The sequence below is a fragment of the Entelurus aequoreus genome, linkage group LG27, assembly GCF_033978785.1.
Source record: "Entelurus aequoreus isolate RoL-2023_Sb linkage group LG27, RoL_Eaeq_v1.1, whole genome shotgun sequence".
Classification (NCBI taxonomy): Eukaryota; Metazoa; Chordata; class Actinopteri; order Syngnathiformes; family Syngnathidae; genus Entelurus; species Entelurus aequoreus.
This window is the reverse complement of record NC_084757.1, coordinates 26,993,662-27,007,268: the sequence shown is the minus strand read 5'-3', so window position 1 is coordinate 27,007,268 and position 13,607 is coordinate 26,993,662. Positions and strand designations below refer to the sequence as shown.

Genomic DNA, 13,607 nt, shown 5'->3' with positions numbered 1-13,607 from the left:
TGAGTAAAGTGCAAGTGAAGGACTAGTGGGGAGTGGAAGCGATTCAGATAGGGAAGATGCTGTGAGAGCCGGGGGTGACCTGATATTCAGCTGGGAATGACTAAAACAGTAAATAAACACAAGACATATATATACTCTATTAGCCACAACACAACCAGGCTCATATTTAATATGCCACAAATTAATCCCGCATAAAAACACCTAGGTGTTTGTTATGCTAGCTACTAGCTACTAGCTACTAGCTCGAGCTAGTTATAGGTAATATGGACGGGAACCCGTCCATATAACCCGCCAATACAATTCAAACACCTGCACAACACACACACTCACTCAGCCCGAAGAACTGTTCACCTAACCCAAGGTTCATAAAGCTTATATATTTAACCAAAGTTACGTACATGACACGCACGTACTGGCAAGCAATCAGATGTTTGGAAGCGCGCGGGTGGGACCTGATATTCAGCTGGGAATGACTACAACAATAAATAAACACAAGACATATATATACTCTATTAGCCACAACACAACCAGGCTTATATTTAATATGCCACAAATTAATCCTAATGCTAGCTCCTAGCTCCTAGCTACTAGCTAGTTATAGCAAGCGATCAAATGTTTGGAAGCGCAGCTGTGTACTCACGGTATCGCAACTGTGTATCCAAATCAAAGTCCTCCTGGTAAGAGTCTCTGTTGTCCCAGTTCTTCGATCTTGACTGCATCTTTCGGGAATGTAAACAAAGAAGCGCCGGCTGTGTACGTGTTGCTGCTGACTTCCCTCGCAAAATAGACGCTTCGCACCGACAACTTTCTTCTTTGCTTGCTCAGCTTCTTTCTCCATAATGCAATGAACAAATTGCAACAGATTCACCAACGCAGATGTCCAGAATACTGTGGAATAATGACATGAAAACAGAGCTATTTCGTATTGACTTCAATGGTGTCCGAATACTTCCGTTTCAATGATTGACGTCACACGCATACGTCATCCTCAGAGGCGTTTCGAACCGGAAGTTTAGCGGGAAATTTAAAATTGCACTTTATAAGTTAACCCGGCCGTATTGGCATGTGTTGCAATGTTAAGATTTCATCATTGATATATAAACTATCAGACTGCGTGGTCGGTAGTAGTGGCTTTCAGTAGGCCTTTAAATATCTTGTCTTTGCAGTCTATTCAATTGAATATAAGTTGAAAAGGATTTGCAAATCATTGTATTCTGTTTTTATTTACCATTTACACAACGTGCCAACTTCACTGGTTTTGGGTTTTGTAATATGCAACATATAATATATTATCATTTGATACTTGTTTGTATTGATTATATTGCTCAATTAAGGACTGTCTATATTGTGTGCTATTGTGTGCTTAGATGTTGTGTAACTCCTGGCTCCTGGTAGCCTACAGTAAAGCCAACCATGTTTACCTTTTGTAAATGTCTTCACTAAAATACAAGACAAGAGTAAGACCAACCTTGCGCGCTTATTGGATGACATTTAGATATGAACTGTCTGTGCAGCTGTGCACGAGTAAATGCAGTGCAGGACTGCTTGTATCACAGCTGCATTTGCATTTCACAAGAAACCTACTCAGTGGCCAAGTGGTTAGACTGAGTTCAAACCCCGGCCGAGTCATACCAAAGACTATAAAAATGGGACCCGTTACCTCCCTGCTTGGCACTCAGCATCAAGGGTTGGATTGGGGGTTAAATCACCAAAAATGATTCCCGGGCGCGGCCACCGTTGCTGCTCACTGCTCCCCTCACCTCCCAGGGGGTGGACAAGGGGATGGGTCAAATGCAGAGGACAAATTTCATCACACCTAGTGTGTGTGTGACAATCATTGGTACTTTAGAAGCCGATATAATCCGATGCTTTTTTTTGCTAATCTCGGAAGTTAATATCACATCAAGGCACCCTTACTAAAAAGTACATCACAACAGTTCCTCACAAATTGTCGGAGTTAAACAGTAGCCCCTTTCAAACGTTAACATTAAAAGCTCCACTTTTAGCTTTTCACACAGATCAGCATAGTCACAGGATTAGAGGTGGTGACCCACCAATTTTACAGCTTCCGGATGAGGTAGTGCCTTAAAACGGAGGCAGGATGGTGTCTGTGTAGAAGCACATGACACAACCGGTTAAGTTTAACATAAAAAAACTACATCCCTGTTGTGTTGGAAGTAGGGTTGTACGGTATACCGGTATTAGTATAGTACCGCGATACTAATTCATCATTTTCTGTACTATACCGCCTCTAAAACGTAGCGCTCGCGTCGTCGTCACGTCGTGTGATTGCTGGTTTACGAGCAGAGGAGCATGTTCGGCAGTGCAGAATCACGGAGTACTTACAAGCAGACACAGTGTGTAGACAGAAAAGGGAGAACGGACGCATTTTGGCTTAAAAACTAACGATAAAGGTGAAGTTATAACACTGAAACGCCCTCAGGAAGAGGTGCTTTAAAACATGGCTAGCTAGTTAGCGGCTAAAGTCCAGCCACAGTCTGCAGTGTTTTAGCCACTTCTAAATAATTTATATGGCCCGCAGCTAAACTTGCTTCACTACACACCGTAGCTCACCGGCGTCAAAATGTAAACAAACGCCAGTGGTGGATCTACACCTAACATCCACTGTAATGATACCAAGTACAGTAGCGTATCTAGTCGATACTACTATGATTACGTTGATATTTTTTGGCATCACAACATCTTCTTTCGTTTTTTAAAAATGTATATTATGTTTATAAACTCAGGAAATATGTCCCTGGACACACGAGGACTTTGAATATGACCAATGTATGATCCTGTAACTACTTGGTATCAAATTGATACCCACATTTGTGGTATCATCCAAAACTAATGTAAAGTATCCAAACAACAGAAGAATAGGTGATTATTAAATTTTAACAGAAGTGTAGACAGATCATGTTAGAAGAGAAAGTGAGCTGATATTAATAGTAAATGAACAAGTAGATTAATAATTCATTTTCTACCACTTGTCCTTAATAATGTTGACAAAATAATAGAATGGAAAATGACACAATATGTTACTGCATATGTCAGCAGACTAATTAGGAGCCTTTGTTTGCTTACTTACTACTAAAAGACAAGTTGTCTTGTATGTTGACTATTTTATTTAAGGACAAACTTGCAATAAGAAACATATTTTTATTGTACCCTGTTAAAATAAAGCCAATAATGCCATTTTTTGTGGTGCCCTTTATTCAGAAAAGTACCGAAAAGTACCGAAATAAGTACCAAAATATTGGTATCGGGACAACACTAGCTGGAAGCAATTGTCGCCGTGCGACAAGTATTTTATCTTGTCTATTTCATGCATCACATCACACTGAGGTTAAGGTAATGTGCCGCTTTTCTGTGTTCTGTGTGAATTGCACAGACTGATATGACTATGATGCAGCAATTAGTTAATTTAAATCGGCGAGAGAGGAGGCTGACCGACGTCGAGCGTGACCAGTGAACAAATATTCCACAACGACCCAATGGATGGTCAGAACGGGTCTCATCACGGCATACTGTAGTATTAACCCTCACGGTCCCTGCAGGCATGGATCCATACTGTCATTGGAACATATGTAGAGGATATTGTGTGCTGGGCCCTGCAGCACTGGCCTCCATTCAGCCTCGGAAGCATATGTTTGTGGACAATCAACACACAACCTTTTAGTTCATTACATGAGACTCACACACAGAAGGATACGTTACTAGACAGGATCATAATAAAGACGTAAAAGAATGAGTTGGGAGAGTTAAACAGAGCATGAAATCAAATAAACATACAAGCTGCTCTTTTTCTCTCAGGAACCCATTTTGTGTTCATTTTGTTTACGTTTCTGTCATTCTCCCATTTAAAGATATGTAGTTTTATTTATTTATATAATGATGTGACAGGCAACAGAAGATAATGTGGCGGACCACATAAAATGACGTCACGAGCCATATAAAATAATGCGGCGGACCACATGAAATGACATGGTGGATGACATTAAATGTAGGCACATTAAATAATTTGGTAGGCCACCTCGAATAATGTGATGGCACACATTAAATGATGTTGCGGACTACATAAAATAATGGGTCAGACCACATAAAATGATGTGGCAAACTACATAACATGACGTGGCGGGCCAATTTAAATAGTGTAGCGGGCCACATAAAATAATGTGGCGGACTACATAAAATAGTAGGTCGGACCACAAAATAATGTGGCGGGTCGCATAAAATGATGTAGCAAGCCATTTAAAATGATGTGACAGGCCACGTAAAATAATGTGGTGGACTACATAATATGAGGTGGCGAGCCATATAAAATGATGTGACATGCCACATAAACTGACGTGGCGAGACACATAAAATGATGTGGCAGGCCAACCTTAAATAATGTCGCGAGCACCATGAATTAATGTAGTGAGCAACATTAAATAATTTGGTAGGCCACCTCGAATAATGTGATGGCACACATTAAATGATGTTGCGGACTACATAAAATAATGGGTCAAACCACATAAAATTATGTGGCAAACTACATAACATGATGTGGCGGGCCAATTTAAATAGTGTAGCGGGCCACATAAAATAATGTGGCGGACTACATAAAATAGTAGGTCGGACCACAAAATAATGTGGCGGGTCGCATAAAATGCTGTAGCAAGCCATTTAAAATGATGTGACAGGCCACGTAAAATAATGTGGCGGACTACATAATATGAGGTGGCGAGCCATATAAAATGATGTGACATGCCACATAAACTGACGTGGCGAGACACATAAAATGATGTGGCAGGCCAACCTTAAATAATGTCGCGAGCACCATGAATTAATGTAGCGAGCAACATTAAATAATTTGGTAGGCCACCTCGAATAATGTGATGGCACACATTAAATTATGTTGCGGACTACATAAAATAATGGGTCAGACCACATAAAATTATGTGGCAAACTACATAACATGACGTGGCGGGCCAAATTAAATAGTGTAGCGGGCCACATAAAATAATGTGGCGGACTACATAAAATAGTAGGGCGGACCACAAAATAATGTGGCGGGTCGCATAAAATGATGTAGCAAGCCATTTAAAATGATGTGACAGGCCACGTAAAATAATGTGGCGGACTACATAATATGAGGTGGCGAGCCATATAAAATGATGTGACATGCCACATAAACTGACGTGGCGAGACACATAAAATGATGTGGCAGGCCAACCTTAAATAATGTCGCGAGCACCATGAATTAATGTAGTGAGCAACATTAAATAATTTGGTAGGCCACATCAAATAATGTGATGGCACACATTAAATGATGTTGCGGACTACATAAAATAATGGGTCAGACCACATAAAATTATGTGGCAAACTACATAACATTACGTGGCGGGCCAAATTAAATAGTGTAGCGGGCCACATAAAATAATGTGGCGGACTACATAAAATAGTAGGTCGGACCACAAAATAATGTGGCGGGTCGCATAAAATGATGTAGCAAGCCATTTAAAATGATGTGACAGGCCACATAAAATAATGTGGGGGACTACATAATATGAGGTGGCGAGCCATATAAAATGATGTGACATGCCACATAAACTGACGTGGCGAGACACATAAAATGATGTGGCAGGCCAACCTTAAATAATGTCGCGAGCACCATGAATTAATGTAGTGAGCAACATTAAATAATTTGGTAGGCCACCTCGAATAATGTGATGGCACACATTAAATGATGTTGCGGACTACATAAAATAATGGGTCAGACCACATAAAATTATGTGGCAAACTACATAACATGACGTGGCGGGCCAATTTATATAGTGTAGCGGGCCACGTAAAATAATGTGGCGGACTACATAAAATAGTAGGTCGGACCACAAAATAATGTGGCGGGTCGCATAAAATGATGTAGCAAGCCATTTAAAATGATGTGACAGGCCACGTAAAATAATGTGGCGGACTACATAATATGAGGTGGCGAGCCATATAAAATGATGTGACATGCCACATAAACTGACGTGGCAAGACACATAAAATGATGTGGCAGGCCAACCTTAAATAATGTCGCGAGCCCCATGAATTAATGTAGTGAGCAACATTAAATAATTTGGTAGGCCACCTCGAATAATGTGATGGCACACATTAAATGATGTTGCGGACTACATAAAATAATGGGTCAGACCACATAAAATTATGTGGCAAACTACATAACATGACGTGGCGGGCCAATTTAAATAGTGTAGCGGGCCACATAAAATAATGTGGCGGACTACATAAAATAGTAGGTCGGACCACAAAATAATGTGGCGGGTCGCATAAAATGATGTAGCAAGCCATTTAAAATGATGTGACAGGCCACGTAAAATAATGTGGCGGACTACATAATATGAGGTGGCGAGCCATATAAAATGATGTGACATGCCACATAAACTGACGTGGCGAGACACATAAAATGATGTGGCAGGCCAACCTTAAATAATGTCGCGAGCACCATGAATTAATGTAGTGAGCAACATTAAATAATTTGGTAGGCCACCTCGAATAATGTGATGGCACACATTAAATGATGTTGCGGACTACATAAAATAATGGGTCAGACCACATAAAATTATGTGGCAAACTACATAACATGACGTGGCGGGCCAATTTAAATAGTGTAGCGGGCCACATAAAATAATGTGGCGGACTACATAAAATAGTAGGGCAGACCACAAAATAATGTGGCGGGTCGCATAAAATGATGTAGCAAGCCATTTAAAATGATGTGACAGGCCACGTAAAATAATGTGGCGGACTACATAATATGAGGTGGCGAGCCATATAAAATGATGTGACATGCCACATAAACTGACGTGGCGAGACACATAAAATGATGTGGCAGGCCACCTTAAATAATGTCGCGAGCACCATGAATTAATGTAGTGAGCAACATTAAATAATTTGGTAGGCCACCTCGAATATTGTGATGGCACACATTAAATGATGTTGCAGACTACATAAAATAATGGGTCAGACATGACGTGGCGGGCCAATTTAAATAGTGTAGCGGGCCACATAAAATAAAGTGGCGGACTACATAAAATAGTAGGTCGGACCACAAAATAATGTGGCGGGTCGCATAAAATGATGTAGCAAGCCATTTAAAATGATGTGACAGGCCACGTAAAATAATGTGGCGGACTACATAATATGAGGTGGCGAGCCATATAAAATGATGTGACATGCCACATAAACTGACGTGGCGAGACACATAAAATGATGTGGCAGGCCAACCTTAAATAATGTCACGAGCACCATGAATTAATGTAGTGAGCAACATTAAATAATTTGGTAGGCCACCTCAAATAATGTGATGGCACACATTAAATGATGTTGCGGATTACATCAAATAATGGGTCAGACCACATAAAATTATGTGGCAAACTACATAACATGACGTGGCGGGCCAATTTATATAGTGTAGCGGGCCACATAAAATAATGTGGCGGACTACATAAAATAGTAGGTCGGACCACAAAATAATGTGGCGGGTCGCATAAAATGATGTAGCAAGCCATTTAAAATGATGTGACAGGCCACGTAAAATAAGTGGCGGACTACACAATATGAGGTGGCGAGCCATATAAAATGATGTGACATGCCACATAAACTGACGTGGCGAGACACATAAAATGATGTGGCAGGCCAACCTTAAATAATGTCGCGAGCACCATGAATTAATGTAGTGAGCAACATTAAATAATTTGGTAGGCCACCTCGAATAATGTGATGGCACACATTAAATGATGTTGCGGACTACATAAAATAATGGGTCAGACCACATAAAATTATGTGGCAAACTACATAACATGACGTGGCGGGCCAATTTATATAGTGTAGCACGCCACATAAAATAATGTGGCGGACTACATAAAATAGTAGGTCGGACCACAAAATAATGTGGCGGGTCGCATAAAATGATGTAGCAAGCCATTTAAAATGATGTGACAGGCCACGTAAAATAATGTGGCGGACTACACAATATGAGGTGGCGAGCCATATAAAATGATGTGACATGCCACATAAACTGACGTGGCGAGACACATAAAATGATGTGGCAGGCCAACCTTAAATAATGTCGCGAGCACCATGAATTAATGTAGTGAGCAACATTAAATAATTTGGTAGGCCACATCGAATAATGTGATGGCACACATTAAATGATGTTGCGGACTACATAAAATAATGGGTCAGACCACATAAAATTATGTGGCAAACTACATAACATGACGTGGCGGGCCAATTTATATAGTGTAGCACGCCACATAAAATAATGTGGCGGACTACATAAAATAGTAGGTCGGACCACAAAATAATGTGGCGGGTCGCATAAAAGGATGTAGCAAGCCATATAAAATGATGTGCCAGGCCACGTAAAATAATGTGGCGTACTACATAAACTAACGTCGCGAGCTATATAAAATAATGTGGCAGACCACATAATATGAGGTGGCTCGTCATATAAAATGATGTGACAGGCCACGTAAAATAACGTGGCGGACTACATAAACTGACGTGGCGAGATATATAACAATGTGGCGGACTTTCACAAGGCACCATGAATTAATGTAGTGGGCAACATTAGATCATTTTGTAGGCCACCTCAAATAATGTGATGGGACACATGATTGAAATGATGTTGCGGACTACATAAAATAATGGGTCCAATCACATAAAATTATGTGGCAAACTACATAATATGATGTGGTGGGCCACTTTATATAATGTGGCGGGCCACATAAAATAATGTGGCGGACTACATGAACTGACGTGGCGAGACATATAAAATAATGTGACGGACCACATAAAATGACGTGGCGGGCCACCTTAAATAGTGTAGCGGGTACCATGATTTAATGTAGTGGGCAACATGAAATAGTTTGGTAGGCCACTTAAAATAATGTGATGCACACATGAAATTATGTTGCGGACTACATAAAATAATGGGTCAGACCACGTACATTATGTGGCAAACTACCGGTACATAAAATGACGTGGCGGGCCACTTTAAATAGTGTAGCGGGTACCATGAATTAATGTAGTTGGCAACATGAAATAGTTTGGTAGGCCACTTCAAATAATGTGATGGCACACATGAAATTATGTTGCGGACTACATAAAATAATGGGTCAGACCACAAACAGTCATGTGGCAAACTACATTATATGACGTAGCGGGCCACTTTAAATAGTGTAGCGGGCCACATTAAATAATGTGGCGGACCCCCGCAACTCCGAAAGGGACAAGCAGTAGAAAATGGATGGATGGACTACATAAAATAATAGGTCGGACCACAAAATAATGTGGCAGGCCATCTGAAATGATGTGTCAAGCCATATAAAATAATGTGACAGGCAACATAAAATAATGTGGCGCACCACATTAAATGACGTCGCGAGCCATAAAAAATAATGTGGCGGACCACATAAAATAACTAGCGAGCACCTTGAATTAATGTAGTGGGCAACATTAAATAATTTGGTAGGCCACATCAAATAATGTGATGGCACATATTAAAGGCCTACTGAAAGCCACTACTACCGACCACGCAGTCTGATAGTTTATATATCAATGATGAAATCTTAACATTGCAACACATGCCAATACGGCCGGGTTAACTTATAAAGTGACATTTTAAAATTCCCGGGAAATATCCGGCTGAAACATCGCGGTATGATGACGTATGCGCGTGACGAAGTCCGAGTAACGGAAGTTATGGTACCCCGTAGAATCCTATACAAAAAGCTCTGTTTTCATTTCATAATTCCACAGTATTCTGGACATCTTTTGCAATTTTTTTAATGAACAATGAAGGCTGCAAAGAAGACAGTTGTAGGTGGGATCAGTGTATTAGCAGCGGACTACAGCAACACAACCAGGAGGACTTTGTTGGAGCGCTAGCCGCGCTAGCCGCGCTAGCCGCCGACTTCACCTTGACTTCCTACGTCTCCGGGCCGCCAAACGCATCAGGTGAAGTCCTTCGTCCTTCTGCCGATCGCTGGAACGCAGGTGAGCACGGGTGTTGATGAGCAAATGAGGGCTGGCTGGCGTAGGTGGAGAGCTAATGTTTTTAGCATAGCTCTGTGCGGTCTGGTTGCTAAGTTAGCTTCAATGGCGTCGTTAGCACAGCATTGTTAACCTTCGCCAGCCTGGAAAGCATTAACCGTGTATTTACATGTCCACGGTTTAATAGTATTGTTGATTTTCTATCTATACTTCCCGTCAGGGGTTTATTTCTTTTGTTTCTATATGCAGTTAAAGCAAGATGCTATCACGTTAGCTCGTAGCTAAAGCAATTCGCCGATGTATTGTCGTGGAGATAAAAGGCACTGAATGTCCATTTCGCGTTCTCGACTCTCATTTTCAAGAGGATATAGTATCCGAGGTGGTTTAAAATACAAATCTGTGATGTACAATAGAAAAAGGAGAGAGTGTGGAATCCAATGAGCCAGCTTGTACCTAAGTTACGGTCAGAGCAAAAAAAGATACGTCCATCACTGCCTCTCAAGTCCTTCACTGTAACGTTCCTCATCTACGAATCTTTCATCCTCGCTCAAATTAATGGGGTAATCATCACTTTCTCGGTCCGAATCTCTCTCGCTCCATTGTAAACAACGGGGAATTGTAAGGAATACTAGCTCCTGTGACGTCACGCTACTTCCGGTACAGGCAAGGCTTTTTTTTTATCAGCGAGCAAAAGTTGCGAACTTTATCGTCGATTTTCTCTACTAAATCCTTTCAGCAAAAATATGGCAATATCGCGAAATGATCAAGTATGACACATAGAATGGATCTGCTATTCCCGTTTAAATAAAAAAAAAATCATTTCAGTAGGCCTTTAAATGATGTTGCGGGCTACATAAAATAATGGGTCAGACCACATAAAATTATGTGGCAAACTACATAAAATGACGTGGCAGGCCACTTTAAATGGTGTATCAGGTACCATGAATTAATGTAGTGGGCAACATTAAATAATTTGGTAGCCAACCTCAAATAATGTGATGGCACACATTAAATTATGTTGCGGACTACATAAAATAATGGGTCAGACCACATAAAATTATGTGGCAAACTACATAAAATTATGTGGCAAGCCACGTTAAATAGTGTAGCGAGCACCATGTATTAATGTAGCGGGCAGCATTAAACAATTTAGTAGGCCACCTCAAATAATGTGATGGCACACATGAAATTATGTTGCGGACTACATAAAATAATGGGTCAGACCACATACAATTATGTGGCAAACTACATAAAATGACGTGGCGGGTACCATGAATTAATGTAGTGGGCAACATTAAACAATTTTGTAGGCCACCTCAAATAATGTGATGGCACACATGAAATTATGTTGCGGACTACATAAAATAATGGGTCAGACCACATACAATTATGTGGCAAACTACATAAAATGATGTGGCGGGTACCATGAATTAATGTAGTGGGCAACATTAAATAATTTGGTAGGCGACCTCAAATAATGTGATGGCACACACGTAAAATGATGTGGCAAGCCAAATAAAATGATGTGACAGGCTACCTAAAGTAATGTGGCGGACTACATAATATGAAGTGGGTAGTCATAAAATGATGTGACAGGCCAAATAAATAATGTGGCGTACTACACAAAATAACGTCGCGAGCCATTTAAAATAACGTGGCGGACCACATAAAATGATGTGGCGAACCACCTTAAATAATGTAGCAGGCACCATGCATTAATGTAGCGGTTCTACATTAAATCATTTGGTAGGCCACCTCAAATAATGTGATGGCACACAATAAATGATGTTGCGGACTACATAAAATAATGGGTCAGACCACATAAAATTGTGGCGGATAATGTCTGGCCCCGGGGTTTCGAGTTTGACACAGGATCCCTTGTAGTACAAGGGCCTTGACATTTCCATTGTTTAAAACCTAGCATGAATCCAATCGAACACAGACTTTTCCCTCACCTGCGGACTGCCGAGAGGTCCAAAATTCAAGCTGGGCGTGGACGGCAACGATACGGCGGGCGATCCCAGGGACGAGGTGATGACGGAGTACGGCGAGGCCAGGCCGTTCATCGGGGAGCCCAAGGTTGACATGGGGGACGGCAGGTGCCTGGAGGTGCTGATTACGGACGGGTGGCCGACCATGCCGCCCATTGGTGGGGGGTGCGAGTGCGGGTGAGGGTGGGCCGTGGTCATCGGCCCTATACAGTCTGCAAGAGGAAGCACAGCGGGGTTAGGGTGTGATCAGACAAATAAAAAGAGCTATAAAATAGTAGGAGATTTTACGAATTAATGATTACACTTCAGTAGTTTGTTGGAGACTTGGATCAGAGATATTAATTGGAGCGTGTACGGTATTTACTGTAGGTTTAAAAATGATGTCAATCAATCACACATTTACACATCACATTCTGTAAAAGTGGTACATACACAAATATCCTTCAACTATAAATGTATATAAATTATACAAATCTGTGCATCGCATTGTGTAAAAACTACTGAGTTCTAAACATAGCATAAGGCAGGGGTCGGCAACCCAAAACGTTGAAAGAGCCATATTCAATCAATGTTTACTTATATAGCCCTAAATCCTGAGTGTCTCAATGGGCTGCACAAGCCACAACGACATCCTCGGTTCAGATCCTACATCAGGGCAAGAAAAAACTCAACCCTAATGGGATAACAATGAGAAACCTTGGACTTGGAATATTGGACCAAAAATACAAAAAACTAATCTGTCTGTAGCCGCAAAAAATGAAAAGCCATATATAAGTCTTATAATGAAGGCAACACATGACGTAAGTGTCTATATTAGCTATATTAGCCTACTATCAAAATGACTGTGTCGCAGGCTGAAGCAAACCTTAGTTGACAGAAATGTTGAAATGTAATAATTATTCTACACATTTCTACAACATTAGAAAAAATTAGTAAATCAGAGGCTACTCAGAAGGTGAGATAACTCCTGGAAATGACTGGCTTTTAATTGCCAAAGGTATAGATGTGTGTGTCCAAGTTCTTTTAATAGATTTATTACAATCTTTGGCAAGCTGGGTAACGTTTGCTGTGGTCTGGAACAACATGGCACACAAACAACTATCTGAAATGTGTCATGAGACATGCAAAACTAAATTATATACAGTACAGAGAGGATAAAAGTAAAGGATATTAAATGATCTCAAATATACCTACAAATGAGGCATAATGATGCAATATGTACATACAGCTAGCCTAAATAGCATGTTAGCATGGATTAGCTTGCAGTCATGCACTGACCAAATATGCCTGATTAGCACTCCAACAAGTCAATAACATCAACAAAGCGCACCTTTGTGCATTAATGCACAGTATAAAACTTTTGGTGGACAAGACTTAGACTTCCTTTTTATTGTCACTCAAATTTGAACTTTGCAGTACAGATAAGAACGAAATTCCGTTGCTACCATGAGCTAATGCAACGAAATTTCGTTCTTATCTGTACTGTAAAGTTCAAATTTGAATGACAATAAAAAGGAAGTCTAAGTCTAAGTTTTGTCCACCAAAAGTTTTATGCTGTGCGTGAATACA

General features: G+C 40.6%; 1 protein-coding gene across 2 annotated transcripts in view; it reads right to left on the bottom strand.

Annotated features, from left to right (window-relative positions):
- LOC133644514 (retinoic acid receptor RXR-gamma-B-like) overlaps window positions 1-13,607 on the bottom strand; it is a 141,881-nt gene that overhangs the window by 34,712 nt on the left and 93,562 nt on the right. For both annotated transcript variants that reach the window (XM_062039046.1, XM_062039047.1), the window contains one exon: window positions 12,003-12,250. In XM_062039046.1, the coding sequence (XP_061895030.1) occupies window positions 12,003-12,250 (248 nt within the window). The remainder of the gene's footprint in view (window positions 1-12,002; window positions 12,251-13,607) is intronic.